The following is a 23,795-nucleotide window of genomic DNA, read 5'->3' on the forward strand; positions in this document are numbered from 1 at the left end:
TCAAACTGTAACTCCAATGAGTCTTTCTCTTAATGACAGGTAATGAGCGAGGAAGGACCTTTGTGGGGGGTTGACTGCTTGTCCCACTTCTCAGTGTGATGCTGCTGAGTGGGACAACTGGAAACAAGGCAGCAACTGAGTTAACAGCAGAGGGATTCACAGACAGAGCAGTTACAGGGGAACTGGGATTACAGAGGAGTGAAGGTAAGAGCAAGGCATCTGTCTGCATTTCATTCTGTTATCACCCCTGTATCCAGTGCTGTGATGCAGCTGGCAATCACTGCACTGAGCTCAAGGCTCTGGTCAGCTCAGTCGGTAAGCAGCCGGTATAGAACGCTGCCCAGCTCAGCTTGGTGGGAAGTGGCACAATGAGGCAAAGGGCTGTGATGCAGGGAGGTGGCTTGGGATGATGCTCCACAGCTGCACGCACCCCATACTACACTCTGCACTGCAAGCAATGTGTTATAAAGCAGTTATAAAGCCTCTCCCAGGCTTTCCAAACAGCAGCATGCCTCCGTGCAGTATTTTACAGCCATGCCTGAGGGAGAGAGGTCTGACCAAGGACATACAGCAACACCATGTCATCACCCCTCTGTCACACAGCCTGAGCTGATCCCAGCCACAGCCCTGAGCACGGATAGCAGAGTTTTCATGCTGAAAAGCAGCTTCCAGGAGCACTTCCCAGGAGCGGCAGAGCTCGGTACCTCCAGATGGGTGCCCTGGTTTTGGCTCTCCTATGACACAGATCACAAAACAGACGTCAAAACCCCACCTATATTTATGGAAGCGAAAAGCTCCCAGACTGTTAGCAGACAGGGAAACCACAGTTGCACTGAGAATAATAAATGGAGTTAATTCAGACAGGTTAATCTCCCGCTTCGTTCCCTGAAATTACTAATGGTGTCTTGGGGACCTCAGTCTGCAATTAATTGGTGTAAATCAGGAGCACTTCTGGCACTGATAGAAGTTCACTGAGCAGGCGGTGAGCTGAGCCCTTTGAGCTGCTTCTCATGGAGGATAACTTGGGTAACTTCTGAGGGGGACAACAGACAGATGGTGCTCGGACCCCTCTGCATGAGGGACCGTTTTTCAGATTTCTGCTCACAGCGTGATAAACAAATTCCTGGGTCCACCACTACAAAACTTTTTAAGCCCTCATAGTTACAGAAGAGCACAGAAAAACATGAGTGCTCCAGATGCTGTCCTCGAGTAACTCTAAGAAAGGCTGCAAACTTGCATTTTTCTTTGAAAATCTCATTGCTTTGAACATGAGTCCCATTGTTGGGCACACTTGGGATTTCTAAATGTGACACCAGTGGTGTCACCCATGTCAGCTGCAAGATGTGGGCTGCACTGAGTCATGCCCTCGAAGAGATGGCTGCCTGTCCCCAGTCCTGTGTCCTGCCACTGCCACCCTTGCCATCACCTACGCACAGGAGCAAAAGCATCCAAAATCAGGCTTCTGGGGGAAAGAAGCACTACAAAACACACTGTGGTGGGTTGGGGGTTTTTTTGTTTGTTTGTTTGTTTTTTTTTTTCCCTTAGAATTATTGATTCTGACAAGAAATCCTTGGGGCTGGTCAGACTCTGGAGATGTTTACCACACTGTTAGCGTCCCTGGAGCTGCTATGAGCCTGTAGTGGCTGTGAGTGATAGAGAAATGCTTGCATGGTGGCAGCCAGGGAGACGGCTGGGGAGCAGGAAGCAGGAGCAGAGTTTGTGCAAAAGGTCAGCAACGGTGCAGGAATTCAGATGTTCCTGAGGGGCCAACAGGGCCAGTTCAGCCCAGAGCAAATTCTTCCCCACTGAAAGCAACTTCTTACAGATCAGTTCTACTCTAAATGAGCAAACCTTTAATGTGGAGCAGATGCAGTGACGTCTCCTTTCCATGCTAACCGGCTCCACCGCATCAGAGTGCACCATCCAGGGAGATGTCTCTATCCATTGCCTGTCTTTACAACGTCTTCTCATCAGTTTTCGACCCAGGCAGGATTAGTAACCTGTTTTGGTGCAAAGAATTAGACTTAAGATCTAATTCTGTTGTTTTTCTTTTTTTCCTGTTGTCTGCCCCCTCTGCCCTCAGACAAACACACAAAAGACTTTGAGCGGTCACTGAAGAGATGACTTCACTAACGATGATTATGATGAGTGGAAGTTGTGTTTGCAGAGAGGGGCAGAGTATTGGGCAGCACCAGTGGGAGGACTGGTAGCACTGGAACAGGCTGCCCAGGGAGGTGGTGGAGTCTCCTTCTCTGGAGATGTTCAAGACCTGCCTGGATGCCTACCTGTGTGACCTGGTGTAGGGAACCTGCTTCGGCAGGGGGTTGGACTCGATGATCTCTGGAGGTCTCTTCCAACCCCTACAATTCTGTGATTCTGTGATTCTGTGTCAGCAAGGTACTGTTCTGGCATTAGGGCTGAGAGCTGGGCAGCGTTGTTACCTCATTTCATGACATAAGCTGGGACGTTATCTTCAGGTTGCTGTAGGATTTGAGCACCTCATCCCCTGCTGAGTCCTTCCTCGCTGGGTTGTTCATCGAATACAGGAGCACCTTCAAAGGCAGTATGGCTGTATGATTCACCCAGCTAAGTCACATCATGGTGCTTAGAATAAGGAACGCTGGGCTGGGACAAGCCAAGCTGCTGCTTTGTCATGCCTGTCCTCTGTGCCTCCCCAGATTTGGGATCTCTTCCCAGCTGCCACCCTGCAACCGCACTGCCCCGCTCTCTGCAGATGCAATTCTGCAGTTGGTTGCACTGACAACCAACTCAGTGGGCAGTCTGGGTTTCCAAGATAGCCTGAGAATGAAACCCACGACAGAGCAGTCTGAAGCTGCTCCATCTCAACAGCACCTTTTCTCTTTGCAGCCCAGTTTAACGCCAGGTTTGTGGTTACCATCCCTGTAGGCGGGTAAGAGGCAGCCCCCAGGTGCGAGCACAGCTGAGGCAATCACTGGGAAGCACTGCAGCCAAGAGCTCTGAGCTCACCGTGTGCTGCAGGACTGGGCACCATTTCCAACACAGGGACTGAGCACCGACGGGTGCAGCGAGGGGCCAGGTCTGAGGCAGCCACGATGAGAACAACCCCCTACATCCCCTAAGCCCTATGGTTTACTTTGTGGTAGCAACAGTAACGAGAAGACGGTTGGACTAGATGATCTGACAGGTTGTTTTCAACCTTGTGATTCTACTGATCGCATGGGCTGCCCCAGCCAACCGCCACCTGTGGGGAAACAGCGGCGAAGGGAGAGCAGTCAGGAGACCAGGGAAGATGGTGAGAGGACATCATGAGGGAATGCCGCTCAGAGGAAAGCCGTGAGGCAGCTGCGGCGAAGAGACCGAGCAGTAGCGAAGGGAGACCGGAGAGGACAGATGCCTCGGCGGTGATCCACGGGGCAGCTCGGGCGAGGAAGACCCTCACAGGAGAACGGCGGTGGGAGACCCCCGAGGCGGTTCTGCTGAGGGAACACCGGCAAAGCACAGCCCCGAGGGACGGCGCGGCGCCCACGCGATAGGCGCGCGGCCCCTGACGGAGCGCAGCGCGGCACGGCGGGCGGACACGCAAGATGGCGCAAGGCGCTGCCCGCCCCCGCCGGCCCCGCTCCCTCAGCACCGCCCCCCGCCCGCCCGGCGCGGCGGCGTGCTCGCTCGGAGGGGAGCTGCGCTGAAATCCGCTTTTTGCTTTCTTCACCCCCGTTTTTGGTTGTTTGGTGTTCTTTTTTTTTTTTTTTAGTTTTTCTTTCTCTCTTTCTTCTCTCCACTGGAGGGTGGCTCTCGCCTCTCTCCTCTCCCTCCTGGGCCGCTCCCTCTCGGTGGGGCGCGGGGAGCCGAGCCGCCCGCCCGGGATGCCATGGCCCCGCGGGGCTCCGCGCTGCCCGCCCGCCTGCTGGGGCTGCTGCTGCTCTGCTGCGGAGGTAAGGGCGTGGGGAGCGGCGGGACCTGCAGCCGTCGCCGCTTTCTGTCCGTCGGTCGGTTCCTCACCCCCCTTCATTGAATGGGCTCAGCCCCCGCTCCGCGCTCCGTTCTGGGACCCCCCGCCTCTCCCGGCCCCTTCCCCGCCTGCGGCCACCGCCGCTCCGTCGGGCTCCCGTTGGGCTGAGCGGGGCCCGGCGCCGCCCGCGGTACCGTCCGTACATGGGATGGAAGGACGGGGCCGTGGGGCTGAGATTTCGGGGCTGCCAGACAGAGCGGCCCCCGACCCGCTGGGGGCCCGGCCGCATTGAGCGCTGCGCCCGGCCGAAGCCGCGGCTGCAGGCATGAGACCGAGCGGTGCTTCGGCGGCTGTAAGAGCGGCACGCGCCGATCTGAACCCCGCGATGCCGTGCCCGTGCTTCCCCGGCTCGGTGTGCAGCCCGTGCACCGCGCAGAGCTGCCTGCACGCAGCGCACGGGACGCTTCCCGCTGACACGACGCGGGGCTCGCGCTGTGCCGCGCTGCTGCGGAGCGGTGCTGCCGCGCGGTGCTTCTCGTGCCTCCCGTGCCCTCTTTCTGCTCAGCAGCCGCGTAAAGCAATGTGGAAACTGCTTGAGACAGCCCGGTGCGGGCAGAGGCAGCGGAGGGTGCGGGAGATCGGCTGCGATGCGGGGCGTCCTGAGATGGGCTGCGGGCTGTTCCCGGCGCAGACTTCGCCACGTGGTTCGCAGCGGTTCGTGCTGGGAAACGGGAGCAACCTGCGGGGGATGCGAGGGGATGTGAAGGCATGGGTTCTGCAGCACTGCTGGGGTTGGCTGCAAATGTACCTCTTTTTTAAGGGGGAGAGAAAAGGAGAGAATCGTTGAAAGCAAACCCTTACTGAGCTGGGTTTGCCCGGTTCTTTGCCTGCCGCTGTCTCCTTGTCCCGTGTTGCGTTCTGCTGCGGTTCGGTAGGGCAGCCCCTGGGCTGCGCGCTGTCCGGTTGTAAAGGACCAACACGGACGCTTGGCTCTGCGTGAGAAGTTTTGCAGCGCTGAGGTTTCCCCCCACCCTCGCTGTGTTTAGCAGTGAGGTACGGCTGCGTCCCAAACAGCCTCCTGCGGCCGGGGTAGAAGGGACGGATGGGGACGATGAGCGCAGGTGCTGGCCGGTGTGCTTCGCCCTTCCCGCCCGCTTGGCTCCCATAAACGCGGCTCAAACGCAGCGCGTTGGATGCGCTCAGCACTGGGACTCTATTTGCTTTTTCTTTTTTTTCTTTCTTTTCTCCCTCTTAATTTCCTGGAGCTCTTTGTTTTGGTTGGTGGGCAGCTTTTTTCTTTCTTGCTGAGCCCAGCATTCAGAGGCAGGCATAGGATACTAGGGCTGTGCTCAGTAGCAGCCTCGGAATTAAGCGTCGTCATTTATATTTAAGTAGGCTTAACTTCTGAATTATTGAAGCCGTAAGCTTTCACTAAGTCCTGCTCTGCGTGGCTTTGTGTTTTTGGTTTTTGATGTGAGAAAGGACTTCCTTCTGCTAAATTGGTGTAACACAATACACAATTTTTTCTCAATATATCTAAGAGGGTATCTGGTATCATTTCCTCAGTACCGCTCAAAGACAGTGGATGAAATTCGAGCCCGCGTTTGAGTTTTGTTTCTCTTGAGGGGTCCAACAGGAGAAGCTCTGGGCAGAGGGCTGCTGCTTTCCCCAGAGCAGGGCGGTCTGTGTGTGTCACTGGGACCGGTGCTGCGTTTGGGACCAGTGTAGGGCTTGTGTCTGCTGGTGCCACCCATACTGAGCTTCCTTTGGGGGATTTGAGAGCCAGCTGAAGGATGGGGCTGCAGGGCAGGTTGGTGCCCCCAATCCACCCTGCCACCCCCAGCACAGGGAGCTGGAAATGCTGCACTGATCGGATGGCTCTTTGCCTTGTTACTTGTCATGCACATTGCGAGCTCCTGCTCTCGTTAGGAGTGGATGGTGGCAGAGTATCCAAAGTTGCAGCCTGGGTCCCTGCCTCTCTTTGCTCGATCCCAGTTTTGGCTGCTGCACCCCTGTGCAGGCAGTGCAGAGCAGCCCAGCAGAGAGCTGCAACACCTTTCCCCCGACGCGTGTGTACATGAGAAAGCCTTCTGCTTCCTTTCCCTCTGCCTGAGCTTTGCTCCCTGTGATTTCTTGCTCTGCAGAGCCCCATTTCACAGCACATACAGTGCTGAGCATTGACCCCCTGCAGCCCAAACCTGGGGCTCGCAGCCCCATCTCCTCCCATCCCACTTTCCAACAGGAACACCTTTGTGTGTAACGCTGGGGCAGCAAAGCCGTGCCTTGTGCTGGTTGTGATGGCAGTGTGACGTGGGGCAGTGGGGCAGTGGCTATCACACAAAGCTGCTGCCAGTGTTGGTGTGGCCCCAAAGCCATGCACTGCCCCAGCGGTTCCATTCCATAGCCAGCAGCGGATCTGGGGCAGGAGATGCTTCTCCTGTGTCCCCTTCCCCCACCATAATTTCCTCGTGCTTTGCGCTCCTGGGCTTCTGACCCCGGATATTGTCCTTTTATTTGATCTAACAGAACAATGCCGGAGCCCCCCCTCTGCAGATGAAGAATTCCCACTGAAATCAGCTGAATAGTGCTGGGCAGGAACACGAACGGTCTGCTCAAAATTACTTTGAAATCACAAACTTATTTGAACTTTACTGGAGCTTTTAGTTTTACAGAGTTTAGAAACTAATAAATTATGGAGCGGGGCTCATGAAAACCTACCCGAGCTTGGTTTATCCAAAAGAATATGCAACATTTTGGTTTTGCAAGAAAATAAAAATAATTGTTTGCACGTGTTCAGGAGCCATTGGCAAGCACATAAAACCAATGGTTTAAGGAGGCAAACATGTCAATAATCGCACTTTAAGAGAAGAGGGAGGCATGTTGGCAAAGCGCACAGCGTGCTGCTCTGCCTTGCTTCTGCATTAAGAGGAGCCCGCTCACTTATCAGCCAACGTGCTCCTGTGCTGGTAACTTAAAGCCAGAGTGGAGGATTTGCTGCCTTTCTGGCTTTTTGCACATGGGGGATGTTTCTGTATGAGGAACTTTGCTGCTGAAGCCTGAGAGTGCACAAAACAGGAGAGGAGTGGTTGGGTTTCACTCTGCTTTTGGACCTAAGGGAGTGCTGCAGTGCTCAGCTGTGCGTTGAGATGACTGAGGTGGTGTTTCCCTCCATCCCAAATTTCAGAGCTGTGGGGTGGGAGGTGATGGAGCAGAGGGAGAGGGAAGCGAAATGAGGGAGGAGGGAATGGGGTGCTTCCTGAGAACACGCTGTGGTGAAGGCTTTCAAAGTGTTTAACACGTGCAGAAAGCTCTGTGCCTCCAGAAGGACCTTGCCTCTCCCTGTGCATTGCGTGCTCCTGCCCACCAGCACTGCACACAAATTTCAGGGCGATGCGATGGGACCCGGTGATGTCGGGGTGCCTCTGGCCATGCTGAGCCCAGCTCCGCATTCATCCTTTCTCTCCCTGGTCATTCTGTGTTTGTATGAGAGGTGAGATCAGGTTGGGGCTGCTGACCACGTGGGGAACGGATAACAGCATGGGGCTGCTGTGTGCTCGGGGTTCCTTCCTGTGGGTAGAGCTGTTAGCATGAAAAGGGTCTTTGCCCTTTCCAGCTCCACTGCCAGGCTGTGCCCTTTCTTTAGGGCTCATGGAGCGTGTCCTGGAAGGGCCCTTTGTGCTGGGAGTGCTTCCTGCTTCCACTCTGTGCTTAACAAGCAGCCTCCTGGGATTGGCCCGATCTGGTCTCAAACATCTGAAAATTATTTGGAGCTGTTTCTGTGCCTCTCTGAGTGGGGTTTGCCTTCCCTGGATGAAACCCAGGGCAGAGATGCTGGCTGCGTGGCTGAACTTGGCATCAGGTGGCCAAGATCTCCTGTTATCCCCACAGAGCCTCCTGCAGTCCCATAGCAAGTGGGTACCTGACGGAGAAATCACTTTGTGTAGCCTCTGTCCGAAGGGAAAGGGAATAAAAAATTCTGAGCCAGTAAACTTTACTGCCAGCAAGACGTGGGGCATGCTGCAGCCTATTCTCCTCTTCTTTGCATGTAAATTTTTTCTGGATGCCCTAAAGAGCCAATTTGCACTTTACTGCAGTGTAGTGCTTTTCTCGTTAGTGTCTGGGTCAGCCTGGAGGAGATTTAAGGGGCACCAGCTGGGTTTTTAGGTTGCCAATTTCATCAGCTGAAACCTGTTTTAATCTGCAGGAGAACGCCTTTCAGCTGTGGAGAGCTGCTCCCTCCACCTTTTTGCATTTGCAGGAGTGCTTAAAAATAAAAGCACCAACAGTAAGCAGGAGTTGTAGTTTGTTGGGCCATCCCAACCTGCCCTGCTCCTGATGCTTTGTCTTAACACCAACCCACAGCCCCAGATCTCTGCTCATGAGTGGGGATGCTTTCTTTTGGCTGTATTGAAGCAGGACCAGAGCATAACCTTGGTGATGGCTGCTGGTGGGGCGCTGCTGATTTATGCTGCGTTGCATTGGGAACAAACACAGTAAATCAGGGGAGGGCACACGAGAGCTTTCTGCTCACACAAGGACGTGCTGCTGGGACAGGGCTGGGTGCAGGGCAGCTCTGTGCACCAGGGCGAATTGTAGGGTCGTGGATGTGTTGGAAGGGTCCTTAAAGATCACCCAGTCCCACTGCAGTGGGCTGATTGCCCTCACCACGTTGGGTTGCCCAGGCCCCATCCGTGACCATGGGCAATGCAGGGATCCTGCCCCAGGATGCTGGGAGCTGGGCCTTTGGGATTGGCATTCCTGATAGGAATAGGAGGAATTTTTCACACAGAGGTGGTGAGGCACTGAACAGGTTGCCCAGGGAGGCTGTGGATGCCCCGTCCTGGAGGCATTCAAGGCCAGGCTGGTTGTGGGTCTGTGCAGCCTGGGCTGCTGGTTGGCAGCCCTGCACATAGCAGGGGGTTGGAACTGGATGAGCATTGTGGTCCTTTGCAACCCAGGCCGTTCTATCACTCTATTCTATGGGATTGGTTTTCTTGGTGGGTTGCTGTACCTTTCCAAAGAACAGGACAGAAAGCCAACGCCACGTTTCCCAAATGGAAAAGGACAATACTCAGATATGAGCGAATCCTTTTGAAGCTTTGAGCATGAATCACAGTGTCAAGTGAAAAATAATTAAACTTTTTTTTTTTTTTTAAATATACTTCAAAGTGTCTTTTAAGCTTCCCATTAATTCCAAGTTCTTTCTCTCAGCACTAAATAAATCTCTTGGTTCAAAAGCACAAGTGCTAATTGGTTTCTCTGAGTATGCCTGTCTGCTTGATCAATAGGGGAAGTAGTTTTTGTTAAATATTTGCACATATCGTCTCATATTGTGTAGCTCAGGGAGATGGTAAATGTTTCTCAAAAGGAGACTTGTAGGGTGAGGGTTCCAATAATTTTCTGGTGGCCTTTATGTCAGAGCTGATAAGGCTTCCTCCCTTCATCCTTCTGTAGGAGAGAAGGAGGTTGTCCAGCAAAGGGCTGGGGCTCTGATGGGTGATCTCCTCACCTCCAGCCCCGTGCCTGCTTGCAGGAGAGGCACTGCAGAGCATAATGCTGCAGGGCTGGGGCCCGGGATGCTGTGTGGGATGGGCAGGTTTGGTACTCAGCCCATGGCTGGGGCTTTTAGACTCTATAGGGAATGCATATGACCTCAGTGATTTCCTCTCTCACAGTTAGTCACACTTTTGCTGTTTCCATGCATGTTCAGAGCATCATTTGCTTCCTTTCCATCATTTCTGTGCCTCACTGCTGCCTGGTCAGGTATTGCTGCTAATGGAGCTGCTGCCCCTTATCCCCAGTACCTCATCCTGCTGCCTTCACCTCTTATCCCAGGTCTGGGGTCTGCTTTGAGGACTTGTGTCCCCACAGTGCCCGTTTGGAAGGCCAGACCTCAGCTTCATCTGTTCAGAGCCCAGTTCTTGAAATCCATGCTATTTGTGAGTAATCCCACTGAGTGGAAATTCCCACTGTGGTTACAGCCAAGTGGATGCAGGGAAATATTTCAAAGAGGACAAAACATGTAAGGTGCCCAGTTCCTACCATCTCTTGTGCCCTGCTTTCTTCAGAGCAGCTGTGCAGCAGCCCATGGGCCCCAGGCTGGGCAGTTTGTGGGCTGGTTTCTCGTGCTTGTTCCTTATGCTGTGCAGCACTGGATGGGGCAGCGTCCCAGAGCTTATATGGGGTGTTGGGGTGAAGGATGGAGCTTGGCTTCTCCCTTAATCCCATATTAGCACTTGTTATCTGTCTGATGTAAGGAGGGGCTGGGCTTCCCTCTCCTCATGCATCCCATCAGCTGGTTGCCTTGCCCTGAAGCTCAGGAAAGTGGCAGTGGAATTTCTTCAAGGACAGAAAAGCATCCCAGGAGCCAGAATTTGGGGTGCTTCTGGTGCTGTCAGGCATCTGTAGGGAACAAAGCAGTCGATGTCCTGTGTCACCCCTGGAGGCACAGTCCCAAGGAGACCCCAGGAGCAGCCAGCAGCCATCCCTGCCCCACTTTGTGTCCCACCAGTCCTAATTGTGAGTGCCCTCACTGCTGCTGCTTGAGCAGCCCGTGGTTTGGATGCAGACCGAATGTTTATGGAGGTAAACATGATTATCTCCAATCACACGCCTTAATGATGGTTATTATAATGACAGCTATTGTGGGAAGGGCATGTAATTATGTTGATTCTTCCTTACTTCCTTTATTGTACGTATAATAACAAGCTGTTTTATCTGAGATTACAGGGGAGCTGGGGGAAGATGGGGCATTTAATTCATTAGGATTTGTGTTGGTTGTTTTCTTTTGGTTGTCTTTTAGGTTAAATCCTAAATTCCTGGTCAGTCTGTAGAGAGCCAGAAGCTCAGAGGGGAGGCGGGAGGGGGTCCCTATCCTGCATAACATGGAGTGGGGCCCCAGCATGGTTGGTGCTGATGAGGCTCTGTCCACTTTGCAGAAAAATGCAGAGCATTCATCTCAATTCCTTAATTTTCATAAAGTAATTGATGGCTTTGTGCTGGCTGCAGTGTAACTTGCAGAGAGGACCCCAAGGCTATCTCGTAAAGAGAGCAGTCACGGCGAGCGATAGATCACTGAGATGGCTGGGGCTAGCCTGACGTTTTAAGACTTAATGGGTTAATAAAGTGTGTGCTTTAGGTGTCTGTCACTAAGTAGAGTTTGTCCATTCCCTGCACACACTCATACCTTGACAGCAGTACCTTTGACCTGCCTGCACTACCCCGGCCTTCTTTGTCTGCTCCGTCCATCTGCCTTGGCTCAGGTTGCACTCAATGTTTATCCCCCGTAATCCAATTTAAGTTGCTGTAGAAAGCAATGGGGATTTGCAGAAAGAAAGAAAAAAATCGCGCTGGGTTTGCAGAGCAAAAAAAAAAGACAGGCATTTTTTCTTTTTTTCCTTTTTTTTTTTCTCCCTTCTTTTAGGATAGCTCTCTCCTACTCCTCCCATGCATTAACGATCTGCTCTCCACCCAGTTGGACCTTTCTTGTGGTGGGATCCTGGCCGTGCTGGGGTCTGCCAGAGGCAGGCATCCCAAAGATCATTCTGTGGCTTCTGTCTGCTGGGAGATGTTGGCCACATGCATCCCAGTTCTGCAGGAAGCCGTGGCATTGGGCCCCTGGAGCCCAGGAGAAGGGGGAAGCTGGGTGTCAGAGCAGAGCTGTGGGAGCTGCACCAAAAGAACGGCCAGAATGGTTTTCCCTGTGCTTGGAAATACCACTTTTCTTGCTCTTCTGGAATTTCTTCATTGCTCTTCCCTTAAAAAAAATAAAAAAAATTGCCTCCATCACTATGTTTACACCCTTCAAATATTTATATGATTCCTGTTTCTTGGTCTTTCATGTCAGCGTGTGTTTTGGGCTAACCTTTAAACAACAGCTCTGTTTCTGTCGCCTTCTGTAGTGCCTAATCATGGTTGTATGGCAAATTACACTCTAAAAAGGGGTGCTGGACCAAATGAAGCACAGCAGGCCAAAGACATAGAGTTTAAACGTTCAGTTGGCAAAAGAAGTAAAGGAGTGTGTATCTGTGCGATGGGAAGGGGGGGTTTGCCAGTTGTCGGGACAAATTCTGCAGTAACTTATCTCAGCCTTGGAGGGCTGTGTCTGTGGATGTGCCTTTGGAAACCAAATCTGGGATTCTGAGGGCGAAGCCTTTGGATGCGAAGCACACCCAAAGGTTGCTTATTTTTCTGGAACGTGAATGGCCTGTTAGCTGCCTTAGTGTTGACTGTCGCTTCATCTTGTTGCTGATGTGTTGCCCTTCTCTCTCCTCGCTTTTCAGATTTCGGTCACTCCTCTGAGCTGGCGTTCGTTGTGGAGCCCAGCGATGACATAGCGGTGCAGGAGCAGCCCCTGATCCTCTACTGCCAGGTGGAAGGCATCCAGCCCATCACCATCACGTGGCGCAAGAACGGCGCCCTGATCGTGGACAGCGAGAACGCCTTCATGTTGGCCAACGGCTCGCTGTACGTCTCCCGCTTCCAGAGGGTGAGGGGAGATGGCTCCTCCGACGAGGGCGAGTACGACTGCATGGCACAGAACCATTATGGGCTGGTGGTGAGCCGGAAGGCGAAGATCCAGGCAGCGAGTAAGTAGGGGCATTGCCCTGCCTGCGCCTCGTGCTGTGGTTCTGCTGTGGGCTCTGGTTTTGCTGGGAAGCGTGGTGTGACGGTGATAGGACAAGGAGAAATGATTTTAAACTGAAAGAACAGAGATTTAGGCTAGGTGTCAGGTGGAAATTCTTTCCTCAGAGGGTGGTGAGGCCCTGGCACTGCTGCCCGGAGAGCTGTGTGTGCCCCATCCCTGGAGGTGCTCAAGGCAGGGGTGAATGGGGCCCTGAGCTGGTGGGGGCAGCCAGCCCACGGCAGGGAGATTGAAACCAGGGTCAGCTTTGCAGCTTGATGGACTCTGCTTGGCAGGCAGTACTTCCCAAACCAGAGACGAAGACCTTCAGAAGGTCATGGTTTCTCTCATTTTGTTATTTAAGACAGGCAGTGTGGAGGCAGCAAGGTCTTATTTACTATCAAGCGTGGCAGTGCCTTTGGGGGCAAGGCTAACAACACCAGACAGATAGTCTGGTGGGTGAGCCTGGAGGAGGAGAGAGATGAAAATGTCAGCGAGGGAATGAAATTTAAAGGTGGGGGAGGAAGAATTACAGGGCTGGCTGCAACTCCAGCCCCTTGCATCTGGAAATGCTGCAGTGGCTGTGGTCCTCTTGGGGTGTCTGCTGTTGGACTGGATGATCCAGCAGGTTGTTTCCAACCTTGTGATTCTGTGATTCTGGTGACTTTCCCCCTTTGCCAGCTCTGGTTGTGGATCTGTCCTGAGACTGAAGCAGAGCTCAGGAGCTGTTCACTGTGGCTTCTGTCCTTGTGTAGATGGCTTTGCTCTCAGACTGCTGCTCATCTTTTTTGCTTGTAATGAGAAGTTGCTGCTAAGTATAATTTCTGTAAAGCTGGGAACATGGGTGTCCGATAAGATCCTGAGACCTGGCCAAATGTTGATCTGTTAAATTAAGTGTTATTGAATTGTCTTCCAACTTGTTTGGAAGGTGGCTCTCGCTATTCTTAGCGTGCAATCCCCTTACTACTACTTCCATTGTATATGCAAGCTACCCCATGCTTTCTTGGTGCAAAGCAGAAAAGTCTATGGCAAAGTATGGGGCCAGACCCAGGGTCCCCTGGTGGCAGTCCCCAGCCTGGGGGGCCCTTTGAAGCTCTGCGTCCCGCTCCCCGCTGCGCTGGGGTCCGCTGGCAGCCCACCAAGGGAACACTTCAGCCCTTGTGTATAACAATTCCCAAGTGCATGAAGTGGCCATCTGCAAACCTAGCTTTTCAGTAGTGTAAGAAATGACATTGTCCAGGAGCCAAGGGCTTTGGGTCCGTGCCAGATTAGCAGCTGGATCTAAAACTTGTCAGTCTTGCAGTGCTAAACCTCAGAGCGCTTTTGTGAATGGCTCTGGCATTTATGAGCTGGGAGCTGGCTGACGTGCAAGCACAGTGTCAGACTTCTCAGACCTGTAAACAGGAGACATGAGAGCCAGAGGAATTACCTTTGGGATAGCAGATTGTCAATAAACACTGTTATCTCGGCAGTGGCATCAATATGTATGTGATGTGCTGTGTGTCCCCGAATAGCATTTCCTTTCGTAGCCATCTTCGTGTGAATCAAAACAAAAAAGGGATCACTCTGAAGATGCTCAGAAGCCCATTCTGTCTTTAGGCTCTGAGAAGACGTCTGGGTGAGGCCAGCACAGAGTGTAGGGCACCTGGCCTTGATGCCACAGCTTCTGCTGATAACAGGAGTGACTGGGGAAAACTGTGGGCAGGTGTAACCTGCTGCCCTACTGAGCTCCCGGTGTGATGGATGGCAGCACAGGGCTTGCTTCTACCTCCTGAGAGCAGATCCCAGCTGTCCCCTCAAGCCTCTGTATGTCAGGGTGGTTACCTGCGGGTAACAGTGATCTTCCATGCTCCAGATAATCAAATCAAACAAAGGGTTGTCAGCTGCATCTTAGGGGAGCACCGCATTGAAGCCATGGGTGCTGGCTGCCTGGAAGAAAAAAGCCACGCACTGAGCAGCCCTGTGCAGAGCAAAGTAAACACTGCCAGCGAGTAAAACCTCGTCCCAGCGCTGATCTCTTCTTCCCTCTGAGCCTGACATCTGAGCACAAAAGCAAAGGAGAAACAGAAACCTTTTGCAAACAGAAATCTTGAAAGTTGATCAAGGCCGTGCTACTGAGGAATAAAAGGGATCTGACAGAGCAGAGCCCCTCGAGAGCTCTGCTGCACTTTCTGCTGTCTTCAAAGGCACGCTGTTAGTCTCATATCACTGTTACAGACCCCGGCTTTGTATTACTGCTTGGAATATAATCTTCTTGGCTCGGAGGAATGTACATATTTGCATTCAGGAAATGTGGGTTGGATATCATATTTTTATGTTTCAAATGTACTCTGACAGTTGGCATGAAGCAAAGTTTAAGTGGAAGAATATGGGGCTCGCAGCCGCGGCGCGTGCGGCTCTGCTGGCGCTGGGAGGGCAGGTATCCCTGGCAAAGAGACCACAGCTTTGGCACAGGCTGTAAACCACAGAGGTGCTGCAGTTTGTAACTCTGCCACGGTGATAGGTGTGTGTAGAAGTGGGAAACGGGGCAGCCTGTGTTGTCAGTCCCATCCGCCCCGGATCTTATTGCTCCCCTGCCTCAGTTTCCCCATGGAGCGAACATGTCTTAAAACCTTCCTCGTCCAAATGGGTTGATGAAATTGCCTGAAGTCTTTGGGAATTTCTGTATTTTGCCCCTAATAAGCAAAGATACGGAGTGGAGGGAAGCAGATCTTGTCTGTTCTGTGGGTTGGCAAGTTGTGTGTGAAGCACGTTGCTCATATTTTTGTGCTGTCACCTCCTTTTGAATGACTGTGCAAGCAGTGCACATGTGGCTGAGCCAGGCAGGAGCCTCAGTATTCCCACCCTCTGCCTGGCACACTGCTTGAAGTGCCCTCGGTTGGCGTCTCTGCTCCTGTTCAGAGCCTGGTGTGGAGGTTGAAGAGGTGGAATGCAGAGTGTTTTTATGATCTGATCAGCTTATTGAATGCAGATCTTTTCCCTAATGACAGTTTCATGATTTCTCATGACTCGGTGCTGTTTTAATTAGTATCAGTTTGATGTTTTCCTGAGGCAGCGATGTCCAGGAGAGCCTGGCTGTGGGTGAAGACACCCCCTGAGCTCTGGACCCACTCCTTTGGAAGCTCCCTGACCCACAGCCACCTGTGGCTCTCTTACAGCTCTACCTATTGATTCCACTTTTCTTCTCACTGCTGCACTTTGCTCAGCTCAGCCTTCCTCATGTTGTCTCGTGGCATTTCCAGCCCTTTTGCCAATGCTGTAATTTGATGGAGCTGGCTCTGCATCATCATAAATCACAGCCCGGCCAGTGAAGTAAGACCCATTGATTATATCACTCAATAACAAGCAGTTACCACTAATTGGAAATCACCATCTAACTGGGTATTGGTTCAGGCTCTGCACGCATCCAGCCTGAGAGTAGCAATTTTCACTGTTTGATCTGGTGCTATTAAAAAAAGATTAGAAAAGAGAAAGTAAGTCAATCGTGCAACTTGGATCTAGAGACATTTCTTGAAGCTTGTTGAAACGGGCCCAGTGTGTGACAGCTTGGGTGTGAGAGCAGCTCTGGACAGACCTGGGCTGGCAATGCCACACTCCTCCTTTGCCTTGCCATCGGGGACCACTCATCACCTATCTTAGCACCGTGCATCCTCTGTGCCCACAGGGCTCCCTTACCCCTTCCCTTCTGCATCTAGCCCTGTATCCCATTCCTCCATCCCCCCGGTCATTCTCAGCCTATCTTGGGGTCACCTGCTCTCCCCACAGACTCCCAGGCCGAGGGTCTGGAGGCCGTTTACAAAATATAAAAAGAGGGAGGTCTGCTGAATATGCATGCTCACGAGTTGTTTTCCCTGCTAAGCTGCTGCTGAGGGGAGGAGGTTGCGAGTTGTGGGGTTTTCCAAGCAGCCCACTTCTTCCCATGGGTTCAGCTCCTCTGCGCGGAATACATTCAGGGTTTAACCTGCAGCCCCTTTTCCAGGCTCTGGGGTGGTGGGAAGAGCTGCTGAGCCCAAATAATGGCAGCATTTATAAGAGTGTAGAGACAAGAAGGAAGTCTAAAAGGATTAGAGAGAGACAAAGGGGGCTGATTATTTTATGGGTCACAATACAAGGCATTAGAGGGAGATCACAAAGGGATGTAATTACAAAAGAAGGCCATACTGGGGGATCAAACCAGGCTTAGAGTGGGAAATGTTTTTACACAGTTTTGTTCCACTCATTATGAAGTTAGCATTTAAAATTAAGGTTTATATAAGGTGGCACCAAATTTGTCACCAGCGTATTTCCTGGGCAGTGCCACTGTGGGACGCAGGCTGAGTCTGGGAAGTGAGACCTTAAACACATGGGTTTGCTATGGGATTTTCTGTGCCTTCCATGTGAGCGGAGCCCTGTCTGTCACCTGTGCTTGCACCGTGCGAGGCTGTTCTCACTGCTGGGATGGGATGCTGTTGTGGTGGTCTGTTCTGGGGTGTGAGACACGTGCTGGTGGGAAAGAATGTGTCCTGGTGTCACATTGCTGCTTTGTAGATACAGTTGTGCTCCTCCCAGCAACTTCTGGCTGTTGTTCACTTGCAGTTTATCACAGTTTAACATCCAGTGCTGCGTACCAGGCTTCCTGCACTCACACACACAGTTGTGTTTGCATTTATTGCTCTTTCTTATCTGGTGCTGAATATTGAGTTTGAGCAGAAGGGCTTCATGTTGATACCTGCTGTGCTTCTCTGGCTGGTCATAGAATCATAGAGTGGCCTGGGTTGAAAAGGACCACAATGATCATCCTGCTGTGTGCAGGGCTGCCAACCAGCAGCCCAGGCTGCACAGAGCCACATCCAGCCTGGCCTTGAATGCCTCCAGGGATGGGGCATCCACAGCCTCCTTGGGCAGCCTGTTCCAGGGCTTCACCACCCTTCCTCCTAAGCTTCCTCCTAAAACTTCCTCCATCCTCCTGATGTCTGTGCTCTGCGTGCTCACAGGTCTTGGTGAACCCAGCACAAATTCTGGGTGTGTAGCAGTGGTTCTCAGGGAGGAAAAATTCCCGACAGGAGCTACAGGAAAAGAGAAGGAAAAAATAAAATGGAGTGGAGCAAAAAGACTGAGAGGCTTCCAGGGGAGGGAGATGATGGTGAGTGGGCTCTTTCCCTTCACCAGCTCTTCCTGCTGCCTCCAGGACACTCTGGCTCACATGATGCTGCCTCTTACATCTACACTGTGGCCCCACATGTGCTGCAAAGCAAACACACAGATTTAGGAGCCACTGGGGGGAGCGGAGAGATTTGGCTGGCAATTCTTGTCGATTTGGGGGATTAAAAGAGTTTATCACTTAACCACCCGCCACATTTCAGTGTCTGCATCTAAGAGCCAGAATCCATCCTGAGACTCGAGCACATTATAAGGCCATATTTCTCTCGGCTGCTCATTTCGTAGCAGTGTGATAGTTATTTAAATATCATCTCACACTTCTCCACAAGGCTTCTGACGTAGATGCGCCAACCTTCGCTCCAGCAATGTTATCTCTCATATAGTGGGTTTGCAGTGCAGGCAGTAATGTCACTTAGTCATTTATAGAAAGCTCAGGGGAAATATATCAGAAGAATTTCATTAATGGTAGCACTGTTGAGTTATTTGTCTCAATTAACTCTCGGAGCACAGAAATTCTGCCAGCTCTGCAGTGTGGGGATGCTCCCCAGTTCTCTGCCTGGGGTGTTAGCATGGTGCCACAGGTATGGCTTTCATTCTCATATCCTGAGAAAGGCCCAGCCCCCCAGCTAGCTGTGCCTCAGTTTCTCTGAACATGGGGTGATTTGCCCTTTGCAAATCCCTGTGCATGTCAGTGCTATTGCAAAGCGCTCTGAGCACCTTGGGGACAAGCTGGGGACCCACGTTAGCTGGGGACTTGTTTCATCTGTGTCTTTGCTTCACTGCAAGCCTGCCAAGAGGCCAATGCAGTGCTGGTGCTCAGGTGAGCGGGGGGTTGTGTTCCTGCTGCCCTTCATTGGCAAGGTTGTGAGTAGGAATTAACTTTCCAGTGCGTTTGACCATAGCAGTCGATGCTCTTAATCTGGTGGGTAACAGCAAGTATCTGCAAGTTAAAGGAAAGTGCTGCTGCTTCTGCCTTGAAGCTCTGATGACTTACAGTTCCTGTGACTTACAGTTACTGAAAATGACCAAAATACAAATAAAGAGATGTAGGAAGCAGTCGGTAGAGACATCTCAGGGCTGTGTAGTTCACCCTGATCCCGCCATGAGTTTGGGATTTGAGGACCCTGATTTGGGATGTTTGAGGTCATTGGGTGCAGAAGTGACATGAGCAAAGGCAGTCCCCCAGTGACCTCCATGCTTCCCCAGCATGGTGTGAAGCTGGGAGGGACAAATCAGTGAGCAGACGGCAGTTGGGATGCTGGATCCTGTCTTTTCTGCTCCACTTTTGGCTTGACCCTCCATCACAGCCCTGTTGCTGGGAAGGGGATCTGCTCCCACTCCTCCTTGGCACAGCATATGGTTTTCAGAGAGGTTCTTGCTTTAAACCCAATTTTACAGTTGGGTTGACTGAGGCAAAAGGAGGTCAAACGATTCGCCTGAGGTCACTCAATAAGTGGCTCAGATTAAATCTCAACTCACAGCGCTGCCCGTTCCCAGCGCTGGCTGCGCCGGCTGGACCAGATGGCCTTCTGAATGCAGCGTCAAGATCCTCGTTTTTTTCTCTACCTCATTGTTCTCCATTGTGGGCTTCTGAATGCAGGACCTTGAAAGTGAGAGTCGTTTGGATTTGCTGAGTCTGTTTAACGATGTGGATTTGCAGGACAGGGTTTCAGCACGCTGCTCGGCTACAGAGGTTGGAATTTTGCAGAGATTTTCCTCTTCGCTTTGGATTCCTGATATTGAAAGTCTCTCTGCTCCTACCAGCTAAAGGTGGACCCTTTACCTCTCAGCTGCAGTCCTATTGCAGGGTCCTGCTCCATGTGATGACTGTGTCCCGGTTTTGCCTCGCTGTGCTGTCAGTGCTGCCTGAGCTTCTCCTTGGCTCAGCCCTGGGATGACACAAGGGCTCAGCACTGGGCTCTCCTGTCTGAATGATGCCATGTTCAGCTCTGGGAGCCTGCAGGCACTCGCGTCAGCTCTAGAAGCACAGGAGGAAGTGCTGACGCTCCCCTCGTGATCCCGTGGGGTGTCCCACACATCACTCCTGACAGCAGCAGGGGCCAGGCTGCAGCTGGAGCAGAGCAGTGATGTTGTGAGACGAGCTCCGTCCCCACTCCTCGCACCGAGGAGATCCCTGAGAGAGCAGGCAGGCGAATCCTTGGGATGTCTCCGGGAGCGGAGATGTTCTCTGTGCACTGGCAGAATCCTCTCCTGTCCCTCCTCCCTGAGACCAGCACCTCTCGCATGCCTCTGTAAGTTGGCACCTCTTGAGCATGCCTTGATTAATGGTGGTTTTTGTCAGTCCTGAGGCCCCCATTATGTCCCTTTGATGCTGCATTTCGCACTTACCACTGTCAGTGAGCTCAATGACTAATTTTCACAGGTCAGAGGAGAGGGACAATGGATCAGGCCACGTTTGGAAGAAACAAATGAAATTTAGCTGCAACTGAGAGCGCTAATTAAGAGTGAGGATCAATTTGGATGTACAAAAGAGAGAGTTTTAGGCTGCTGGTGTGTAAATGAGCGGCCGTGTTGCCCTAGCAGAAAAGACTCTGTGTGTGCATACTTCAGCTGCAGCATTGTGCTCTGCTGCATTTGATCAATACTTCTGTGCTCATTCATCAAGGGAAAACCAAGTGTTTTCCTGCCTGCTGTGCCCAGGAGGGGCAGGGGCAGCAATCCTGCCGCATCAAGTCATTGTGGATCACAACGAGATGGCTTTGGTCGGCAGCGGGATCTTTCTTGTGTTCCTTTGGCCACTCCCAAGTCTTCACATAAAAGGAAAGATGAGAGTTAATGTGTTTTTTGGGGTAAGCTGTTTGCAGATGTCTAAACTGTGCCATTTAAAGTCAGTTTGCAGATCCTTCTGGTAGTAGAAACAGATCCTGTTTGTGTTTGGATTTGCTTTGGGCATAAAGGTAGGAGCATTAACCAGAGCATCCTTCTGCCAGGAGAGGTCCCCAGGGCAGCTAGATTCCCTTGAGGCAAATACCAGATTCGTGCTACTCCCCAAGGATCAGGCAGCAGCAGCAGTTCTATTTCCACTTGTTTCTTGGTGTGGTTGCCCATTGCTGTGTGTTTTCCCTGCAGCTCAGCATCTCCTGTGCTTGTCCTGCCACCGTCCCGTGCAGTGAAAACCTGTGGCTTGGCTCCTGCACGTTTTGGGGTTGTGGTTTTCACATAACAGCTGTGAGGTCTGGTGGTGTTTGTTTTCCATAAGCCTCCTCCCTCCCAGAGGGCTGTGGGACAGTCTTGGTTGAGGGTTTTGCTTCATATTGAGTTCTTTGCAGTGACAGGGGAAGTCCTGACTGCCTCTGTCTGTGATGATCCTGATGCACAGAGAGGAGAAGTAGGTCAGCTTAAAATCCCTCTCCAAAATAAGGAGGGAAAAGAAGAAGAAGTCCATATAAAAATAACGAGTCTTAAGTGAGCCCATAGGTAATAAGGCTTGGAGATATTTTATGAGCATTGGGAAAAATCTGTCTTTAGATAGATACAGGGCTTGTGCTGAAGGGGCTGTGGAGGAGATGCTCCAGGGCACACTTGGGGTTCTGCAGGCTCTGCCCCAGAAACCCAGAGCAGTGGGCTGCCCATCACCTATCAAAGGACTTGTCTGCAGCCTAAGCACAGCACCTGGGAGCTGGCTGTAAGGATTCATTCAGGTGTGACTGCTTTGGCCAAAGCAGTGTGGTGGGTGATGCCTTGGGAAGCCTGGCTCCACTGATGGCATCCTATTGACCTTGGGCACCTCTGTGACAGCCATCTGTTCTCTGGAATTGGGGATGGAGGCTCTGATCCTCCTGGTCCCCTCCCAGCTGGTTGGGTCTGGCTGGGGCCCTGCTCCTGCTTGAAGCAGTCCAACCCCATTACAGCTCCTAGGCAGCTACTTAGAAAAGATAGCATTGGATATACATACAGAGGCGTTTGTGCACCCATGGACCACATACAAACCTTTCTGTATAGTTTGCATCCGTGTGAAGCACCTTTGTGGTCCTGCAGGAGAAGCAGGGTTCGTGCTTGCACAGCGCCCTGCCCAAGGGAAGCCTGCTTAATTTTTCTTTCACTAACTAGGCTCCCCTAAGAATGAGAGATTACCTGCTCCTCCAAAGAGTGCTTCCTGCATGCGAAGGAGCCTGGATGGCTCACAACTTTTAATTAGCTCTCCTGACCGAGGCAAGGATCCCTCCTTCCCTCCTTGCCTTGCAGAGAGGCAGTGATTAGAATTACAATGAAGATAATCCAAACTGTGTGTGTAGGGTTTTCTGTAAGCGGAGAACAAAGCAGGACATCCATCTGGTGAGTGTGAGCCCATAATACCTTTCTGCTCATTTCTCCAGTGCAACAGGAGCTGTTTGGGACGGAAGCAGGCTCATTATTTTGGTAAGGCTTGCTGACACGCAGAGCAGCGCTGCCTTGTAATCTCAGAGGCACTGAAACCGCTGCTCAGGAAGGAGCGGCGCTTTCATTTTTAAGTCCACCTTTGCTTTCCTCCTTGTTAAAGCCCGTAGCGACGAGGGATACCAACCTCAGCAACTCATTAATGTATGAATGAGAGAGACCCTTAGTTTTTTACCGAGGCTAATCAATGCTGAGAGGAGTTTTAAAAGATACTGCTGCTGTGACAAACATCCCCGCAGCAGTACCGCATTGGCCGTGCCCAGGGGTGACATTGCAGGAGACAACCTCCTTATGGAGCGAGCTGCCTCCTGTCACTTCAAGCCTGTTCTGCAGAGGTCAGAGCTCCTGCCTCAAAGCTTTGGCATCTCTCGCCTGTTGTGGTGTCCTGCCAGCGGGAGGCAGCCCAGGGGAAAGGCAGTGTGCGCAGCAGGAAATGCAGCGCCGAGCCCTCGGGTTTTCTGCTCAGCTGGCTTTTGCTGGGCTGCTCCAGCACTGCGAGAGGATGGGAATGAAGCAATAAAAAGCAAGCCGTGCCGGCTGCGCGATGCATGCCTTGACTCCCGCCATGGCAGCAAGTTCATCCCTAGGCCAGGACAGCTTGGATGCGACATGACAATGCGACCAGGGGCCAGCCCAGCCCGTGGCATTCCCAGTGATGTCCAGCAAGGCAGCAGAGATGGGTTTCATGCCTGCAAGATGCTCTGCTAGCTGCAGAAGTCAGGCTGCTGGTTTCCAGCCTCTGGCAATGCCTTTGGGTCACTGAGCTGGGCAGCACCAGCATGCAGAGCTGCGGTAGCTATTGCCCTGTGACACAGGGCAGATGGGGAGCCCAGAGCTGAGCCAAAGAAGCTGTTCCCTCCTTAGTGCTCTGAGCAGTAGTGCTAAGATCTCCCCCAGTGTGTATGCTTTGCAAGACGTGTCTTTTCAGCCCTGGATCTTAGCTGCTGGCACAGACCAGGAGCCCCAGGGGTGCTGGGAGGGAGCAGCTGGAGCCGCTCAGAAGGGAGAGGTTTTCAGCTGCTGGATTGCAGGGCTTTGGGACAACATGATTTTTGACTGCATGCTCTGAAATGCATAGGTGGAATATCTCTGGAGGACTGCTTTGCTTCCTGAAGGAAAAGGGGAGGAAAAAAGAAAAATAAGTACTGTACTGTGCTGACAGCTTCTGGTGTTCAGACGCTCTGAGTCAGGCTATCTCTCCCCTCCCGAAATTACAACACTGGTTCTGAACTCAGATATATAATTTTGATTTTTAAACCTACCAAATTATTAATTCCTTTCGCTTGTCTGTTGACCTATGGCTGTTCTCCTACACTGGAGTCCTGTTTCTAGCATAGCATGATAAGTGAAGAGAGAAAGCATCTCACTGTAATGAGAGCTAAGGTTGATAGAGGTGCAGAACACTGCAAGTTGGGGTCTCACAACACTGCCAGGCATTACTGGCTCCTTGATGAGACTCCAAGAGCTGGGAGAGTGGAATAAACTGATGAGTGTCTTCCATTTTGGCTCCTTGTCATGTAAATAGGCTCCAATCTGCATGTCAGATGCCACGGGTGAGCGAGTATAATAGCATTAAAAAGAAGGCAGCAAGAAACCCTGATGTGTGTTTTAGCAGTCTTTAAGCAGGCAAAAATATCTGCTTGGAGGAGTTGGATGGGTTGAGAGGGCTCCTCCTTACTGCTCTGCTTCTTATGTATAAAGGTG

General features: G+C 52.0%; 1 protein-coding gene across 1 annotated transcript in view; it reads left to right on the top strand.

Annotated features, from left to right (window-relative positions):
* Nucleotides 1-3,850: 3,850 nt before the first annotated feature.
* Nucleotides 3,851-23,795, top strand: part of IGDCC3 (immunoglobulin superfamily DCC subclass member 3) — an 83,351-nt gene continuing 63,406 nt past the window's right edge. Inside the window, exons 1-2 of the mRNA XM_042823960.1 lie at nt 3,851-3,914; nt 12,214-12,519. Of these exons, the coding sequence (XP_042679894.1) occupies nt 3,851-3,914; nt 12,214-12,519 (370 nt within the window). The remainder of the gene's footprint in view (nt 3,915-12,213; nt 12,520-23,795) is intronic.

Source organism: Centrocercus urophasianus, unplaced genomic scaffold (genome assembly GCF_019232065.1).
Source record: "Centrocercus urophasianus isolate 14NV4802_14NV808 unplaced genomic scaffold, USGS_Curo_1.0 seq_23, whole genome shotgun sequence".
Classification (NCBI taxonomy): domain Eukaryota; kingdom Metazoa; phylum Chordata; class Aves; order Galliformes; family Phasianidae; genus Centrocercus; species Centrocercus urophasianus.